At 31.4% G+C, this 21057-nt stretch overlaps 1 protein-coding gene across 2 annotated transcripts in view; it reads right to left on the bottom strand.

Annotated features, from left to right (window-relative positions):
• Nucleotides 1-2485: 2485 nt before the first annotated feature.
• The window catches only part of LOC130449352 (alkaline phosphatase-like), a 30769-nt gene continuing 12197 nt past the window's right edge, over nucleotides 2486-21057 (bottom strand). For both annotated transcript variants that reach the window (XM_056787122.1, XM_056787123.1), the window contains exons 3-10: nucleotides 17205-17434; nucleotides 14274-14448; nucleotides 10922-11100; nucleotides 8366-8573; nucleotides 6934-7074; nucleotides 5470-5664; nucleotides 5053-5280; nucleotides 2486-2917 (exon numbers count right to left, since the gene is read on the bottom strand). In XM_056787122.1, coding sequence (XP_056643100.1) covers nucleotides 2625-2917; nucleotides 5053-5280; nucleotides 5470-5664; nucleotides 6934-7074; nucleotides 8366-8573; nucleotides 10922-11100; nucleotides 14274-14448; nucleotides 17205-17434 — 1649 coding nt within the window. In that variant the 3' untranslated portion in view covers nucleotides 2486-2624. The remainder of the gene's footprint in view (nucleotides 2918-5052; nucleotides 5281-5469; nucleotides 5665-6933; nucleotides 7075-8365; nucleotides 8574-10921; nucleotides 11101-14273; nucleotides 14449-17204; nucleotides 17435-21057) is intronic.

The raw sequence follows: 21057 nt of genomic DNA, 5'->3' as shown, positions 1-21057 counted from the left end.
AGACAATTACATAATTATGAAGTAATAATTTTGTAAGTGCTCACAGGACAATTTCCACATTATTTGTCTTGAGGTGTTTGAGCACATTTTTTTATTATCAGCTGAAATGTGTGCTTCCTTTTTATTTGTAATACATTTCAAGAAAAATAAGTCTTTGTCATTATGTGAAATTATATTTTAATTCAATTGGGGTTGCAAATAGGATACTGAAGGTACTAAAATACACATTCTGTGTGGTGGACGACTGCATTTTCTTCCAAGAAATTTAGACGGCATTCGAACTAAAAAATAAACTTTGTGAATCGAGTGATGATGGTGACTTCAGCTCGTTTGTTCCTTCAGATAAATCGAGACAAGGAAGTAGCCCGCAAATGACTCTCTAGTGTATCCTCTTGTAAGTCTTTTCGTTTAATTTTCATTTAATTGGCTAACAATTATTCTTAAATTGGTGCTTTCATCATATATTTCTACCATAATATAAGATTGATTTTTTATACAAGTTGAAAGTTGTAGCATACTTTTTACGACAGTCTGAAAAATATTGAAATCTTTTAATAATCTAAAATAACAATTTATCCAACTCTCTTCTACTGAAGCAAGTTATCAGGTCCAACTATAGATGTAATTATGAATAAATCTCTTAAAAATTACAAGTCGTCAAACAACATTTAGCTATACATTCTGATAACAGAGACACTATGTATACTAATCAAGCCCTTACAGTATTTGAAGCAGGACTTTTGAATCCTTACAGCGACCACCATAAATAAATTCCATCTCTTTAACAAGCCATGTACGAACGTAAAGTATTAGATAATGAAAGATCTCAAATTGATGTCGAAACATATCAAAGAAATCGACCTCCTCCAAAACATAATATTTAGTTTCCTCAATCTTTGAAAAACCAGCCTCCATTTAATATATGATCTCAAAGACCACAACTATCTCAAAATTATAATAGAAGACACTGCAATACACATAATAATAATATAATAATAATCAAAATAATAAATGAAAATCAAAGAACCAATCAAATTATAGACAAACGCATACCCTGGTATTTAAAATTTTCATCGTGAAACTTCTATGAGTAATTACAAACCAGCTCTGATGAGTGTATCAAATTTCACTTCCACTTCACTTTTTTATGAACCACATGAAAATCTTAACCGTCATGATATCAATCCTAATAGATGATGAAGATTATAACGAATAGAAGAAAACAGAAATTATACCATTTTTTAACGATATGTATCACAAATGATGAATAAAAAGAACCAAACAACTGAATGCAAAAAATCTTGAATGAAAAGATAAATTTCCAAGAATAGATTAAGTTTATGGATTAGTATATGGAGCAACAAAATAAAATTAAGCTAAAATATAATAAAATAGCAGACAGAAATAAATGAAACCATAAGTTTGTTTCCCAAAAATCCGAAAAGATTAGCAATCATATGATTACCAATACTGAATCTTTTCAGGTTATCCATGAAGATAGCAAGCCGGCGTTTCAAGCTCAAGTTCAATTGAACACCTAGGCTACATATTAGGTAGTTTAGGATTAACAGAACATAAAGTTAATGATCATAATTTTAGCGTGAGCATTGAAGAAATTGAAATATAGTAAATAGTAAATTAGTTTGTTATCAAATTCATTCAGTTAGTAGACTTGAATTATTTTCAAAAGATATGATTAAACTTAAAATGTATGCCCGACCAAATAAACTGATTAAAGAAGTTTAATGAATAGCTTCGGTACATTAATAAAATACGTTTCAGAAAATCTCCATTAAAACTAAAACGGAATTTGAAAAACCTTTGAATGAGTTAATCTAAACGAAAGACTGAAATCTCGAAGTTGCATTCGTTTGCTGGACAAATTTCTCAAAGGTGGCAAACAAATTTACGTGAAATTCAAATCTTGGCTGGGAAATTTCTAAAAGAACTAAATACTTTGAATGATAGATTAGATAATGAAATTATCAGTCATATTCAGTTATAGCAAAGTTGAAACCTCAGAAATTATGTTGAAATTTTATTGAGAACAATATTATTTAGAAATCAAGAAATCTGATAGAATGTAGAATTAATTGAACAGAATTAAAATAAATTTTTGATTATTTCTAGCTTACTTCACACATTACTCTTAATGTATCCATATTAGCCGATGAAATACTATATATTTCCAAAATGATCCCTATTCGTAAACAGAATATGATGTAGCCTGTACTTATTTCTTGTTACTGAAAATTTGATTTTTAGCAGTTTTATTGAATTTTATACACCTTATAAAAATAGACATTAAAATGACGGTGTTGCCATTTTAGAATGCTCTACCTCTAAATTATTGTTTGTAAATACTAATCGATGAACCTTTTTATAATTTGAAAAAAATATTGTATTCGAACCATTGAATATATTCTCATATTCAGACACTCTCTATAAATACACATCATTATTCATACATCAAACAAATTAAACATTTATTTCAATTATTCTAGCTCCATTTTATTGTATAAATGTCTTCTGTACACAGTTTGTTAATTATAATATCTTGAAATCGAATCACTTAACACCACTGTAAAAAAATGTTTCTCCCAATTATCACATTGCAACCGTTTTTACGTCTTTATAAATATAATTACAATGAAAACTATTGAATTTGTATATACAGGTTTTCTGCCAGAATTGGTAATTATTCGCAATTGGCCGTCATCAGACTTTACACTACTTGCTATCACTATTGGTTGTCCGGAATTGATACCATTAGTTATTTCATGTTGAGCACAATTACCGATTTGCACTGTTAAGGGTGCTCCTGTGTAGTTATCAAGACCCTGGCACCGAAGTCTATGTTCTCCCAGACAAGCACTATAGGCTATAGCGTGTGGAATGTAGCTCTGGTCAAATGTACCTGAAAAGTAATAGATTCTAAGTCCACACTTACAGGCTGCAGCCTCATGCGACAAAATGTAGAAGGTGACTGCTTGTATGGAATTGAGATGATTTTTTCCTGTAACAAAATTTCCTCAGCTCAACCCTTTCCGAGATATCGCCCTCAAAAATTTTTTTTAGGCTTTTTATTTTTTTTATGTAATTTCAGTAGAGCTAGAACCTTACTTTATTTCATGTCAAAAAGCTTTATGAAATTATAACATAAAATTTCTTGTTTTATTTGAAATATATTTTTTGTGCTGATTTTTCCCAAAACCAATACCTGCAGAAAAAAAAATTAACACCATAATTTATAATTGTTTTAAAAATTATGTGTATAATAAATACTGGAAATGTAACAGAATTATTAAAAAAATACCCGTCGTTAGTCATTTTTGAGTGCACGAAAATCACAGATTTTCAAGATTCTAGCTTTACTAAAATTTTAGAAAAAAAATAATATCTCAATTTTAGTTACCACCTTTTAAAGGATGATATCTTGGAATGGGTTTGGCTTAGGAAATTTTGTTATAGGAAAGACCCATCTTGATTTCATATGTGCAATCACCTTCTGAATTTTGTCGCCTGAATTTAGAAACAAACTGTACGACTACAAAAATAAAACTACGCGGAAATTTGTATAAACAAAAAGGTGTGGTAATCATAGCCACACAAGTAACAATTACTGTTACTGTGATATTTACTATTAAGTATAAAAACTCAATATCATTCATAGCTGATCAATGAATATTAAAGTTCACTCATAATGACTTAACCTATTTTCAATCTAACCAATGAAAATTCACAACGATTTGAATAGCACTCAAAATCAACAAACTTAATATTTATCTGAGTAATTTGAATACTGATCGAATCCAATTAATTTCAGAAGAAAAACCAATATTCAAGACGCCACATCAATCAATAAATTAATTTAAGTAAGCCGTTGTCCTTCAAATAATCAATTATATTTCCACTTAAAGACTTTGCTACTTTCACAAAAAGTACTTTTTTCTTGTGGCTTCACACACTTAGTTGGTAGTTTTATGAATTTCTTTCAATCTATTTTACGTCATTAACGAATTCGAAGAAATATACCATTGGACTAATAAAATAGAGGATAGGTCTAACCTCAAAATGGAGTCGGACCGGAAGATTTAGCTGAATTGAGAACAATAATCGATTCATTCGTATTGATCAGTCAAGTTTTTATGAGAAACAAAGATACTTTCTGATATAATATGCATCTATCAAAACTATGAACTTAAAACAAAACCGGAACCTCTTGAGCCCGGCAAAACTCACCAGGAATTTATAGAGGTAACACTCATTCTATATTACTAGAATTTCATTTCTCAGAAAGTAAACCAAGTCCTGAAGATGATACTCGTAACAGTCATAATAGACAAAAGATTGCAAAGCTAAGCACATATTAAGACTAAAAAAGGCTGAGCAAAGACACAATCAGGAATTTTCAATGTTTCAAAATACCTGTTATCGGAGGAGTTTTTATAGATATACTAGAACAGGGACAAGAATTAGAGAACAATTGTATAGGATAAATCGCATTAGATTAGATAGGAAATCCAAAATCATTTAGACTAATCAACTTCATATCGATTATGATGGAAACATATATTAAATAGCTTTGACTAGAAAGCATGAACTGAATCTCAAAGTCATAGTCCTCAACATGCCATTGTATAGTAAACTTTCGTGGAACAAAAATTAAAAAAAACGAATTAAATAAATCAAGATGTTCAAAAATTGGCAGCAAAAATTATTGGTGCAACCCATATATTTGAATGGAAGTATTTCTTTAAATAGCAGAAGTCGACAACGAGACAACTCCAGGATTCAAAGGCTGACCTGTATATACACAGCGGAAAGAAATGAAATAGCTGATGGACTATTGATCAGCAAGGATATAATTTTTGAAGGAACTGAGAAGATTGTACAATACAGTAAGGATCAGAAAAGCGAAGACGGTATGCGTAAACTGCGATCAGAAGTGATGGACAGAATGCACTAATAGCTTTAGCAGAGCACTACAAAATATCAGAAAGTATACTGTATAGAGCAGGTTTATATAAGTTAACAAATTTCGGAATCTACCTGTGAATAATGTAGTGGCTAGTGGCCCCAAAGCATATACAGGTACGTCTTCTCCACCATGAGTAGCCCATTGTCTTGGTACAGCAGATCCGTGCACTTGATTTCTATCTTCACCTACAGAACTGAGATTCATTGGAACTATCCTTGGTGTGGCATATCCTGGACCATTACCATACAAGATAGTTGTGTAAGGTTGGCCATCAACATCTGAGACTTTACTGTCTGGACCTAAGTAAGCAGTTGCTGATATAACCAATATATACATTTGCTTGAAAAAATAATTTTGAACTTTTTTGAAAGAAAAGAAGAAAACGTTATTTTAATATTGATTTAGAAAATATGTTATTTGATTGGGATGAAATAAGGTTGTGAAAAACACAAAGAACTCAATACGACAAGGATAAATTCAATAAATACCTAAGATGGGATGCCCTCTTGGCGTTGCTTGTCCACCCATTGTTAAAACATGAGAATGATCTGAAGTAACAACTATAAGAGTTTCAGTCGGATTAACTAGTGCCAATGCCGCCAAAATGGCTGTCTCCATAGCGAGTGTCTCATCCAAAGCCCTAAACGCATTATTATAGTGGTGAGCATGGTCTATTCGTCCTCCTAAAATGAAAACAAAACAATGAGAATTTGGCACATATATTGAATATCATTCTTTCTATATCTAACATTGATAGTTAGATAGTTCGACTTTGACCACGATACGTATATGATGACATGTGCCATTTTTCATCTTATTTTTGAAATAACTGAGATAATATCAAAGATTCAGTACCTCTACAAGTTTTTAATGCTAAATATAGTGATAACATTCTTTATTTTGCCCTTATATCTTTGCGGGAAATTAAAAATTTAACGGTGGGGTCAAATTGATCACATCCATGGGGCCAAATTGTGCAATATATTATGTGATTTATTTTTTTATCTTTTTCTTCTTTCAGACTGATCGAAAATAGTACGAGTGTATGAAAGGAAGCTAGGTGCAAGAAGGTACAAGGCACTAGAAAAGGTTATTGAAGACGAATGGAGTCTACAGAGGGTTGCTTGAGACTACGAAATTCCTTATGGGACGCTAAATATTAGGAAAAAAACTCCGGGGAAGATTATTACAACATAGAACTTGTGGCAATTTTTCATTGGATGGCGTTCATTTCGTTGAGAACAGTTTGCAATTTCTAATATTGTTTGATTTCAACTGCGATTTCTACGTATTCTCCTATTTTCCCGCTATTTTTAATTGATGTAGTTACGTCAAAAATGAGTGTCTCCGCAATTTAACCGTTTCCAACTCCTATGTATTTATTGAGTATGCAGCGGGCAGTTGACTGATCACAGTTTGTTAACTAGTTTTGTTGAAAAGTGGTGTTGATATTTGTTACATGGTATCCGTGACCTCATTGAGGTTTGTATTTGTTATATCCATAAACATAGATTCATATTGATCATTGCGAGACCAAAAAATGAAACCCAAAATTTCGAATATAAAAATCTCCATTCAATTACAATTATCGTTGGAGATGAAAGCTTATATTGTCAGCAAAATTTGCACTTTTATTAGACACGTAAATGCATCCAAACTGTCCACAGTGTCGTATAGGACCGGCGTACTTTATTTTTTATAGTATTAATCTGTGAAAGTCCAAAGAAGATAATCAGTACAATATGAAACATAAAGGTGAACCATTGTTATCTATCTTTGATTGAATACTTGCACTATATGGTTAATGGTTTGATTTCTCTTTTTCGCCCACAAATTGTGTTGAATTTGTTTTGGTCCAAAAGGTTATGAACAGTAATTGATGAAAATGTAGTTCTTTTTTATTATAAACATTATTTCAAAAATGGTTCTAAATAGTGAACATGTCTACTCACCTTCAACGACTAGAAGAAATCCTTTGGGATTTTTCAGTAGTATAGCAAGAGCAGATCGTGTCATATCGGCTAGTGATGGATCTCCGTGGGGACCTGGATCTCTGTCTGTTTCGAAATCCATGTGAGAATAGGAGAACAATCCTGCAGATATATTTATTGGAAAATAATGAAACATTTGAAAGAAGTTAAATAAATTTCATGTAATTTATGAAGCATTACTTGAGTGATAGTGTGAACTTTTTATAAATAGTGGGAAATGAATACTATCAATAGTGTGTTCATAGTCAGGTATCAGGTTATAGCACAATTGGTAATGGAAGATCTTGAGGAAACGGTTCTAAGCAAACTTGATATAAATATTCCATTCTTTTTCCGATATGTAGATGATTGAATTACTGCTGTACCAAAGAATAAAATTGAAAACATGAATAAAAAATTCAATTCTCATCATTAAAAACTTTAATTCACAATCGAGGTTGAGCAAAATAATAGAATCAATTTTCTTGATGTGACATTATATGAAATTAACAATAACATAAGTGCAGAACGGTATACGAAACCAACTTGGTTAGGTTAGGTAAGATATTTAAACTTCAATTCGTATCATACTATGAAACAAAAAAGATCGGTGATAACAAGTTTGGAAAATAGATCTATCCAACTATCAGATCCTGAATTTAGATGCTTAGCTATTCAACAAGCAAAAACTCTAGAACATTCAATTAGTTTCTTCTTTTTCACTTTGTGAAAATCACTTTGTACACTGTGGTCGTGTAAACTCACCGTTTACACTACCACTACACCAACATCTTCAGAGACGATAACTTGGTTATCGCAACGGGTGTCAGACAGTGTAATTGTGAGAGGTAGTGTAGTGGTAGTGTAAACAGTGTGTTCAGTGTACTATCAGACACCAAAAACAATCCAGAATATTTAGATGTGCATTACTTTGATTTGGTTCTTATAGATCAATAATAACACTCGCAGACATTTTGGAACTTCCCAGATCATTCAAATGCTGTAACACAGAGGTATTCAAACTTATCAAACTTATCCAAACGTAGCTGTTTATTTGACAGTAATTTTAAATTCTGCATAGAATCTTAATAATTTTCAATATTATGAATAATGAGTATGACTGATATTTTTGACAGTACCTCGTACAAGACTGACCGCTAGCATTCTAATTTCCACACCATGAAAGTTTTTAGGAATTATAGTTTTTTTTTGGGATATTAATAATAGAAAAGCTTTCGTTCCGATAAAAAGACGGTGGCGTCCAACTTATTTTTTTCTTTCACGTCATTTGAGTACCAGTTAGATAAACCAGTATATATTTTAGGTAGAATGACTAAAACCCCACAAAAACCAGTAAGAAATGTCTAAATATTGATATAAAATCATAGTCAAAGATAAACTGTATCAAACTCACCTAATAAATAATCAATTTCATTATAGTCAATCTGATCAAGCTGTCCTTTATTCCAGACATAATGAGCTTTAGACAAGCGTTTCTTTTTGTCTCTAAGCCAGTCGTCGATAAGATTTCTACCATCTAATCGTCTACCTTCTTCCTTGGTCATCTCAGGATCATGTGCAACCTTAGGTAACCAGTGTCGTCGACCGCCTCCCAATAATACCTGTTGAAAATATGAAACTTATTTTTCTATTCAAGTTTTTTAATTAACTATTGAAACATCGAGGAGACAATTGAATTCCATATTAATTTAGAAGAAGTTTGATCAAAACAAACTGTATAGAGTTGATAATTTGAATTATTATTCGATATATGAACTATTTGTTTCGACTTTCAAATACATAATAAGAATCTCCCACTCAATACCTAACACTTTATTCAAACATTCATGATAAATAATGAGATTTTGATTCGAAATTATTACAAAACTGTTTTCTTCATTTCACAAGGCCTACTAAATTTTTTTGAACATGTGAAAAATTCGTTGTTGATATATTTTTCATAATGTTAATTAAAATTCAATTACATGTATCTTTTTAAATGTCTTATTTCATTAGAAATGTCAACTATTTAAGTGCATCGCATTATTTCACGGTCGTTTAAGTATTCAAAAGTCAGGCACAGGAGTGATTGTAATGATCTCCCAACAATATTGGGATATGAATGAATCAATTCACTGCAGTGCGTTATATAAGTGACGATGTCAGCAGACCAAGGTCAAACATAAACTAAGACATAGTATTAATTCAAACCTTACAAAAAATTAACCGAGACCGTCTACCACTCAGCGCAGCTCAATTGTTTTGGTTTTAAGAATAGTGGATATGAGGACCGTAGCCTTTGTCCATAGATAGCATCGTACTCATAGAGGGAAAGTTTGGCTGTTTAATTATTTCTTGAAGAAATTCTAAGGGAATGGCGAGAAATTTCTCAATGTTTCAGATGTCAACTTTACGGCCGAACTAAGTCATACTGGGAGGAGGAAGGTCAGATCAGAAAATGTTAAACGTGTGATGCGACGGGAATCATCCTGCAAATTATAAAAGATGCAAAATATATGGAGATCTCCTAAAAAATCAATTTCCCTGCCTTCGTCCTAAGTCGCAAACATGAGCTCAAGTGAAATTATTAAATATTAAATCTATCAACAGCCGTTAAAACTAAATTGGAAAAATTAATAAGTTTCTAGAAATCGCTCTGCGGAACGCCAAGCTGACGGACTTAGAGCCTTTATTACTAACAAAAAATTTTGATTTTCCACATTGTACATTCTCCTAAAAAGTGTACATCGCCATTATTTGCGATTTCTTATTGCGAACTAAGATAAAAATTGTATTATGACATCTATGTATTTCTGCCTATCGTTTCACTTTTGAGAAAAGCAAGAATTTCATGCAACATGTTTTACAGGTTTTCTTGCCTCTGCTCCTGATGAATTATATAGCGGATTTTTCGGAAATTTTCCTTTTCCATCTGGTTACTTTATATGGTTTTTTTAAAACTAAACCAGAAAGAAGGGAGAACTTTTTTATATAGATATTAAATTAAAATATTTTAGGACAAGAGTCAACAAAAATGAATAGACATGCGACTTAGAGCCGTGGGTTGAACCAAATTATCCTAATTTTCAATGTAGAAAATGAAATTACACCATATTAAATATCAAACATATTTAAACAGACAAACTTTTAAAGTGTAGTAAATGCATCAATTTGTCGAATTTTAGAGTGCTCGTTTTTTATCATATATTATATATAATTTTATGCTCATTCTCACGAAAATTTTATTTTTTTGGCGTAAGATAAGGATATTGGGGCAACCTATACGGTATATTGATCGGAATGAAGTTGTTTCAGACAATATTTTGTAAAATTTTACGGTTTCGCGGTATTTTATTTCAGTACATTTCCTCATATTTTCAGGAAGTTGCTTGCCAAGAAAGCTTCTACATAAATAAAATCATATCTTTCCTCTTGATTGTAATATTCTACATGATTCACCAAAAGTTTTACCACATACATTGGGAGTGTAATTTTTTTAGATATTAGATCGTTTCATATGTTTTTTCTTGAAGAGATGATCCAATTCTGATATCAATTAATGGATCACTCACCTCATAAATCTCAATATATCTGATGAAATAAAATACCAGTGAATATTATCTCCTATACAACAATAATAATAAAGTGTACCTGAATAGATGCAAAGAGGTTTTCAATTTTGTTTCATGAATTTCATTAAAATCTGTAGGATATTTTGAGTAGATTCTAAGTTGTTTGTTTCTTTCTGCATTTTACAATCAAAGAAAAGTTGTAGTGACTGGACAAAAAAGTGACCATAAAAGTATTTTAATATTCAAATAATATAATCTAGGATATTTATGAAAATTCAAGTTTTGTCAGTTTTGTATGACATTCTTGTTTCTTTGTTTCCAATCATCTTGTAATAATTCTATCATTTTATTAAGCAAGACCATGGGAAAGTTCGTATTCTCTTCAAAATCCAACTTACGTTAATATTTCTTCCTGGATCATTTTCTATAAGTTGTCGTGCAAGATCTTTGCAGGATTTCCTTGCAGTTGGAGGTACTTTAGAATCATCTTCCCAGTACCTAGAAGGGGAATGTCCATAAAGTGCTGCAGGGGTAGCATGCGTTATTCTAGTGTTTGTTACTATTCCTGTCGATTTTCCTAGAACGAAATGAAATATTGTATTGTATAAATGTATTTTTTGGTATATAAATTGTGTTCCAAAGGTAGCTTCACATTCCACAGATTCTTATAAAATATATATTTATTCACAATGAGAAAAAATACGTTATATTTTATTAGAAGAGGTTGAATGAGGATCCAAACTGTGGACTTCAATTGTGTAATTCACATTAATTGCACGATAAGTCTCCTTCGCCTCGTCTCATATTATCAGACCATTGTTTATAGACGGAAATCTCAATGGAAAAACTCATTTGAATTAATGCGAGGCGTTATTAACTCAATAATAAATGATTGTTTAAGAATACCACCTAGACAGTTTTGTAACCCACATTTTCTAGCGCTTTGTATTGGCTAAAGAGATTCAATAAAGTAGCAAATCAGAGATGCAATAAAGTAGCAAGTCAAATCACCGAATCTCTCGTCTTTGAATTTTTTGTGGCGACAACTAAAATATAAGATATACTCCGCCCGCCGATCTTGGAGAGTTACAGCAGAAAATTGTGGCACAATACCGATTACTGACCCTGGAGGTAGTTGCAAATGTAGAAAAAATCGATAAAATCAGGTTGTATTCTTGCATGAAGATTAGCTGATATTTTACAAACATTTAATTTGTTAATTTCGTGTACTTTCAAGTTTTTTTGTGTTATTAGTGCTATATAAAATATAAATCAATTTAAAGATAATGAAATTGATGTATTTTCCCACGATTTAAAGAAACTCCTAGTTTCTGGTGTCCAGCTTTCGTTGGAGCACCGTGTTTGTAGATATATTGCTAATTTGCAGTTGAAACACTGTGCTTTCATGTATTTCACAGTCTAGATCGCAATTGTCTGTACTTATTCTTATATAAAAACACCATATAATAAAATGAAATGATGTCGATTTTCGAGATCTTTATTTAAATAAAAAGAAACAATGTCGTCAACAACACTGTCGCTGTTAATCGGTCTACGAATTTTGATCTAAAAAGTCCGATCAAAGGATTTTTGATGCACTTTTAATTATTGAAATGTGAAATTCAATAATACTTAATAATTCAATAATACTTTTTCAAAATTTGTACTAACGTGGAGTTGAATATCTTAATTTTGAATAATGATTGATAACTCAACATTATTGATGACATTCATCAAACTGTAACAAATTTTGGATGTCACAAAAAGATCCCAATCTATTATTTCAACATAAATATGATTAATGAACTGGTCAATTGGACGTATATTTGACCCTAGTGTCTCTTGTTTGTTCGAAATGGATTAATTTTTTTTTGGTTGTGAACGTTTCAAATAAATTAGTCTCATACAAATAGAGAACTCAGAATACTTTTTAACATAGCAAAGCACATAACAATTCTTTGAAAATTTATAGTTATATTTAACTTTGTCTATAGAAAATATTGACCATAGAAGGAAGTAATTTAACGTCTAAAAATTTTGGGAACGATAAAATCTATCAAATCATCAAATCTCCTCAATTTCCTTTTGCAAAAAAACAATTGCCATTATGGGTGAATTCAGTAGAATGAGATATGCACAAAATTTGAAATTTGGATAAAATTACCTACTCCAATGTAAGTAATTACCTACTTTGGACTTTTTCCGTCATTTCGCTACACTTTGATAAGTGAAATTTTCAATATGATAATTGAAAGAAAGAAATAAGGAAGTCGTTATGTGTAATATTGCGTGGATTATACTTTTGTATTACAGCTGCACACAATCGACAGAAGTATATATTCGAGGTGCTCCCCATTAAACTGCTTCACCAAATTGATGTTATGCAGTTTTCTCACTCTACAAGGAACTCCACGATTTTTTTTACACATCACCAATTCTTCCGTGTTTGTCTACACATCAATTTGGCTACTTGAAATTAAGCCGTGGTTTGCAATATTGAATTGGACACAGAACGTGACAGGATCAAGGAACTAGTACCACATTATGAAACTCGCATTTCATATTTGGTCTATGATACTAACTGAAAATAGTGACTTATGGTTTTACAACATATTTTCCTTATCTTTGTTTGTGTAACAAGATAATTCCTTTACCTTTTTTTCGCTATACGCCAATTACAACTGTTGTCTTTATTGCACTTTCTGGTGTAGGCGAAGAGGAAAAAAGGAGAAAATAGGTGAAAGCTCTATTGGTTGTAAGATTGGTTTTAATCCCCTAGAAGCATTCTAGATTTTCATCGTTTCTCCAAATGTATTCATCAGTTGGATCACCAAATGAGTGAGAATCGGCGTTTAAATATGAAACACAGATTAGAAGTGAGCCAGGTAACGATAAAGAAGGTAACAAAAATATTCTAGTATTTTTAGTTTCTCAAACTACGGAATCGCACAAGAATCATTAACGTCGAACAAAAATAGTACAAAGATAAATATCAAGGAACTGGAGGAAAGCTTTTATTCACTCAAGAAATGAGAAACGACAACATATCTGTGCAAATTGGTATATTGCTAGAAGTCCTGATGGATAGTAATATAACTAAGATGAACTCGACAAAAAAATATGTACTTCAGTATCTCGTATACCATTTTACTTGATTAAAAAGTTACATTCTTTTCAATAATGATATCATTTTACCCCTTGTGTATGATGAAATTGATAATATACAATTTTATGAGAATGAGAAAATGTTAAACAATTATTATTTGTACTTGACACTGAATTTATTGGAAACTAAGACAATAAAATTTCATTCGATTGGTATGGGAAACCAATGAATTCTGGAAGATTTATAATTGTCATTCATATCACCCACATAATACTAAAATTAATTTAATCAAATAAATGAAAAATACAGTTCTCAAATTTATAATCTAATATTTCCTCATAGAACTAAAAATACTGTACAAACTTTTTAATGCAAATTTTTCAAATCTTCATTCTTTATGATACTTATGTTATTGATTTTGACATTTGACTGAGATCTGATTGATTATTATTTAAAAAATATTGTTATTACCATTTCTTTTGTTCCGGAAAATTAGAAAACAAATGTTTAATGGAGAATATGTTGGAAAGTAGAGAAATAGCTGAATACATTGAAGGCACACCAATATATATGCGCTGAATTTAATATCATCCGTTAACTAACTAGGCTAAGTTACTTATCAAATTTTATTTAAATTTTCTCACCTGATTCTTGAGCCCAATCTATCAAAGATGGAACTCTTGACGAGAAACTGGAGAAACAATTTTCAAAACGCCCTCTAGCATCCAGTCCTACTGTTTCAAAATTTGTCTTCACTCCACACATTAACGCTGTTGCACACGCGGAAGATTCACCGATTTGGGCATCCATATTGAATGTCTGGAAGAAAAATAGTTACGGACTTATATACTGGTAAAAAGAGATAATAGGTTGTGCAAGAGACGTCTTCTTGACAGCATTTTGGACTGATAAAATAGAAATCTAAGCTAAGCTCCTCGAAGATCTAGTAGTTCGAGAATTGCTCGCTTCGCTGTCCCGAGAGACAATGAATTTCTTCCCAATTTCTTCAATTCCCTATTTCTTAGACCTTTTGATATATTGATGCCTCTAAATGCTTTTGATTTTAGGTATCTTCTGTTTTAAAATTAGTTTTTCCAATAATTTTTCGAAGAAAGAAAGATGAAATTTGACGTCGAAACGTTAAATTTTATCTTCCTTGGAAAAATTATTAAAAAAACTAATTTTAAAACAGAAGTCATAATGACCTAGCCCATTAAAATCTTTATCTAACCTATAAAACTTCATTCATAATCTAACCAATTAGACATCAATAAAAATTCCTACAGTAACCAGAATCAATATTTCAATTAATCAATATTTCAGCCATTCAGAATAGATCCATTAGAATAGTTTTGAGTGCACCCTTACTACAAAATAACCTAATAAAGATATACGCGTGTCTTACAAAAATGATTGGTACGGAACTTATTAACATGGATATTATTTAATCGGACAAAGACGATTCGATTGTCTAATTGAATGAAATTATTAAACTTCTGTAATTTTTCCTATATCATATAGAAAATGAGACAATCATATGATAGGCCTGGCAACATCCTTGAAACCCTTTTTTGTCGCTAAATACAGTTCAGCGACTGTCTATTCACCCTGGTGCTTCTGCTAAAAAGGTTGCGGGTGTTCCACGTGAACAATAACCAAATCGAGGTCCCAAATATTTTGCAAAAATATGGGGAATTATCCCAAATGTATTGGACATAACATAACAACACATAGTTGTATCTCAACAGCATAACTTCGCTTATGTTTTCTATAGCATTTTTAGATATCCACTTCAAAAATGGATCATACTTGTATGAGTCTCTAGACTGTCAGAGACTCACAGGGTTGCGATACTGTCATTCTCAGAGCATAATTATCTACTTAGTACTCTCGATACATGAATAATAAGGATTTGTATCTATAAAATCATACCCTTATTTGTTATGCAATTATATCTTGTCAAAAATGCTATTTAAGCAGTTGCAACTTATCATAATCAAATATTTTACGAGTATGATTCTAATAAGATGAATATTTATAAGTTTAACCAATCTGATTTTACTTCCAAAACGTCAAAACTTTTGGATAATGATAATAATTCAATATAACTGACTTTATATTTTGGTAGAATAGTGAAACACAACAAAAACGGAATCGTAAATATTATTGTATTATTTAGAATTGTTCAAGTGAAGTTTTTGATACAATTATTCGAAACACTTCTCTTTAAATGCAAACATAGTAGAGATATCCTATTTGCATAAAGAATAATGATAGAAATTATGTGAAAGAACCATAGATCTGTGTCAGATTGTACAATGTTGCAGTGAATTTGAAAATTTAGTGGCTCATTATTTGGTTTTAAAAAATGACATTATAAAATTAAGTTAAAATAATTAAATGTTTTTTAAAACATTATTTTCGTTCAATACGCCAATTCAATAATTCAAATTCGTTTCAAAGTAATTGATCTTAAATTTTGCACAACGTCCAACAATTTTTTATTATTAATTATGATCCTTCGTTGGTTAGTTTTTGCGCAATTTTTAGCCAGATCCTTTTTCATAAAGTTTCATGAATCTCCATACTGAAGTTTTGGTAATTTCAATGCGATTTGCATACGTATCATTAAATAAATTAATTCATCATAAGTTCTTTTATGATCACCGTAACCGCTCATAAAAAAATGTTTTACCTGTTAGAGGTATTAATTTTGAAAGTACCTAATTAGAATGAATGCTTTCCACAAATAAGAATGAAAAATAATTTATGACATTTGAAAACCAATTGATGACAGAAAAATCTATTACTTTTTCAATGAAAACATTTTTCAAATAACTACTTTCAAATGACTTTTACTTTCAAACTATCGTTTGCACATATTTCTGGTTCAATGCTTTATTTAAAAGATTATGAGAACTTTCAAGTATTTTGAAGATAGCTTATATTTTTTACCGATTTTTCCAGATCTTCTTATTGTCACATTATGAATTTTTGAGATTATATTGCTCTTACTAACAATGTATTATTAACCATTTCACGTACGAATAGACACTTAAGCCCTACAAGAGAACTTGCTCCATTAGTGTTCACATAACTAATGGTGTTTTAGCTGGTATACTACACAAAATATGATAGACGTTTGACAATGACCTGAATGTGCTTAATTTTTTCCATTTTTTTTTAAATTTCAGGATCTATAGCTTTGAAACGATTATGGAAGGAGAAGTAATTAAATAAATCTTAACATAATTTTTGATTGTTTTTGTTTTTCCTATTCTTTCTTTGCATAAATTCCTTATATTTTTTTGTTCATAGATTCCGTATCTGCCTCCAGTTATACAGCCCTGGACCACAGTACCATTGGCTTGAAGTTGAGAGTCTTGAATTTATGGATATTAATATATAGTTTATATTGGTTAAAAAATGTGTTTATTAGAGTTATTCGAAGATCTGGAATTTCATAAGTAGATTGTTTTGATTTCAGTGAAGCAATGTTTGATGCAATTTAAAATTATCACAAAAAATTGTGGAATAATACTCTATGAAACGAATGGTTCTTAGAACATACATACTTTTGCTAATGCCACAGCAGGAAACGAATCCCATGCTAAATCGTGATCTTCGCCTTGTTTTCCTAATCTCTGTCCTCTCAAAATTCGTGCTGCTGTTGCTGTTGCCACACCCATTCCATCTCCTACAAATAATATCACATTCTTGGCAAAAGGACGTCGATCAGTTTCTAAGGAGTACTGCAGACGTTTTCGAAGAGCTATTCTTGCTTGTTCGTACCAATATTCTTGATCTGAAACCAAATAGTCAAATCATCTTCGTGAATGAATTTATATATGAGTATTTTCTTGAAATAATTAATTTAACCAATAGAGCACCAAAAGCTTGCAATTAAATATCATGACAGAAGTTTTTAGAAGTTTAGAAGGTTTATTACCGGTTTGTGAATATACAGGCATTCTTCAGGAGTAAATAAGTGAGGTTTTTAAGCGGCGTGCTCACACGAACTTTACACTATTGAAGAGTTGCGAATCTATGATGTGAGAGAAGTTGAGATAAACATATAATAGTTGTCACGTCCAATTTTTAAAATATTGTTGACTAACACAATTGAAATTATTAAATAAGTGTTTTTTTTCGAGTTTAAAAATGACCAACTTCGAGATCCTATTAAGGAGCCCAAGCACCAATTACGAAAGATATTACTAGAATTCATATACGTATACGTGGAGTTTCATGAGTGAGTTCTTATATGTTTATCTCTTCCCTGGCAAATATTTGTTCATTCGCAGAGGTGATGTACAATCTTTCAGTAGATAATCAGTGATCATTTATAGGAAAAACTTAGATCCTCGCACTTCAAGCAAAAAAGAACGATCAGATAATTATATGTAAGAAGAATTCCTTTGACACATATTATCCATAATCGGTGGTGCTAACGTTATGACTCAAAATATATTTAAACAGATTTCAATCGCCATTGCTTTTGAAACAGATAATTTAGTCGTTCAATCCGGCAGATAAAATTTGGGAACACATTATTTTATTTAATTTATTTATTTTATTTTTCGTTCATTTTGTTACTGCATCTGGTGTAGTACTTACAATTGTTCAAAAACCTTTTTTTCTAGTGAATCTACATATTTATTCTTTATAATGGCTGACAGAAACTTTGAATACCACCTCAATCATTCGAAAAACAAATCCAATGCCAAAATAATCATCAATACTCTGAATTTAACGCGAAATTCTGGAATTTCTTCAAACGATTCGTTATTTTAGCTTGCTCTTCTATTCTCTTATGCCGGATGCTATCTTGGAGCATCGATGATTGTCTTGTAAGGTTTATTGAAGATGTCTAAAAACTAGTCACTGTTATTTCTCGTAAACACACCGAATAATTTAGCTCAGAGTCGCCTGGTCACAATCCAAACTCTCGCTAGAAATAGTAAATATTCTTTAAAAACTGACCGTTTTCAATGTATACTATTCAATGAGAACCCATTTTGGGTACCAAATACCAGCAAAATATTGCATTTATTTACACACATTACAAATGAAAAGTATAAAGGATCCTTCAAACGGGAGAAAAATCCCTCCAGGAGTAAGACCGCTGTCAGCTTTGATCAGCCAATCCCTCATAATTACTAACCATATTTTCCCAGAAGCGGAATTCAGTCTTGGAATCGCATCTTCCGGTATCAAAAATGCCCAGAGTAGTGGTGTTTTTAATCTATCTATATCCTCCACAGAGGAATTGTCACCACTCAAGAAAATTAATCAAATTCAGCCCTCGCTCCGTTGACATAGTAGATGTTGATGACGTGATATTCAGGATAAACCAAACCTAAATTGATTAATGATTAGTTTAAGTAAAGATGAGAATTGTGAGTTGAATTTCCGTTTCCAGCTTAAATGCGCCTTTCTCTTTTCGACTGTAAGTTTACATAGAATACGCTTATTATTCAAAAGTTTGAGAAAGAACTGGAATCGAAATGAAAAGACATTAATTCGATGAAATGCCTGAAGGGATTCTGTACCTAGTTAGTTGAGACGACGTGGCGAGATAAAAGTTCTAAACTTTTATTTTTGGTAAATGGTTCTTTCGGAGCTAGTAATTTCCGGTATTATCATAATTACCACTAAGTAATTTTAGAAAAATATCTAATTGTGAGAATTCAGGATTAATTATTCGAATTTTTCAAATATATAAAAGGTAAAAATTCTACTGTGAATTATCATTCATTTCACGTATTCATTATTTCTCTGGTTAATTCAAATAAACAAAGGTACAAAAATTCGCAGAGTTAAAAATTGGAATTGTTCTGACTACCGTTATAAATGGATGTTGAATAGTTATCATCACCTTTATCCATTCTTTAATAAATCAATTCAGAAGGGTTGAAAGAAATAGATGTCAATGTGGAATAAGTGAAAATTGCATTAAATATGAGCGAGTTTTTAAACTTGGCGCAAATTGCTACCGAATGAATTTAATGGTGATAAAAAAACTGTAATCTTTTCTGAATGCACAAACGGATTCAACAGTAGGAACTTTATATAACTAAGAAATTATAGAGTGGCTAAAGAATGGCATTGAGGGAAATAACCTGACGGTGCTCTTAGCAAAACTTGTTAAAACATCCATAGGCGAACGAGTATCTCAGGTAGGACAAAGCATAGGCAATAATTATGATAAATATCAGAATAGGAGTAGAGGATACAATGAGCACGACAGATACAATCATCAAAAGAATGTAAAAATACGTAGAAGTACTAACTAGAGCAGAAACCAACAGCAGTTGTTCTATAATTAAGACTCATCATTATTCGAAACAGTGTAATTGTGAGTGTTTGTGTAGTGGTTGTCTAAACGGTGTATTTACTATGAATATCACTTACGGTTCCAGAAATTAAAACTCAGAAATTATGATAGCATTTCAATTAAAATTACAGATATCGAAATTTTTGGATTATATATATCTCATGTATATACAATAGTGAAGGAAGGTAAAAGGAGAATGTGAGGATTGAAAGAATAATTGAATCTAAATGTAGAATACCTCATTCTGAGACTTCAGTCCCCTAGCATTGAAAAGACATGGGGACTATACATATATTTCAAATAAATAAATAAATAAATAAGAAAATGTGAAGCTCATTTTTTATTGCACGTGCTTAGACTGTTTTGCTGGAGCCTTGGTATTAAATTCCTATACCAATTATTAAAAGGTTATGGGTCCTGTATGTACCTGTATGAAGGACTATAGATAAGTTATCCGCGATTTGTATTTGTGGCGATTCCGATAGTAAAATGGCTGCGATGACAAGTATGTCACCTTATCCACCAACTGAGTGGATCAAATTTTACCACATGTAAATTTAGATTTAAGAGTTTACTATTGAAGAAGAGCTCCTTGCTGTGGTGAAGATGAAATAAATCCCTGCCGAAGATAGGGCAGCTATTGCTCGTGATGCCAAGGCCCTGACGGTAATCATTGCATGTGTCACATTGCATATATCTCTACAAAACGTATTTGAACGGAAAAGTATTTTGTCCAAACTCTATTTGCGAGGTAGATTCAACCAAATTGTCTCAGAGCTGCAGGCAGTTGGTGCTTAGATGGAAGACGACGATAAAGTCGGCCATCTATTGTTATGGATGCCCTCAAATATCAATAGCGTCATAACTGTTTTGGAATCGACAAAATAAAAGTTAACCCTCGAGTTGGTCAAGAGTAAGCTCTTGTATGCTGAGCTAAAAATGAATAATGCAAGTAAGATTTCATCTGCTTCCGATGAGTTTTCTTTTCAAGAAAAAGTAAGGCGATGTTATGGTTGCAGAAGTTCAGAAAATTTAAAAAACTCTTGTTCAAAAATGAAAGACAATCGAAGCCGAGAATTCCCACCCAGAGG

Source organism: Diorhabda sublineata, chromosome 10 (assembly GCF_026230105.1).
Source record: "Diorhabda sublineata isolate icDioSubl1.1 chromosome 10, icDioSubl1.1, whole genome shotgun sequence".
NCBI lineage: Eukaryota > Metazoa > Arthropoda > Insecta > Coleoptera > Chrysomelidae > Diorhabda > Diorhabda sublineata.
Note: the sequence above shows the minus strand (reverse complement) of the source record. Positions and strands in the feature narration are given on the sequence as shown.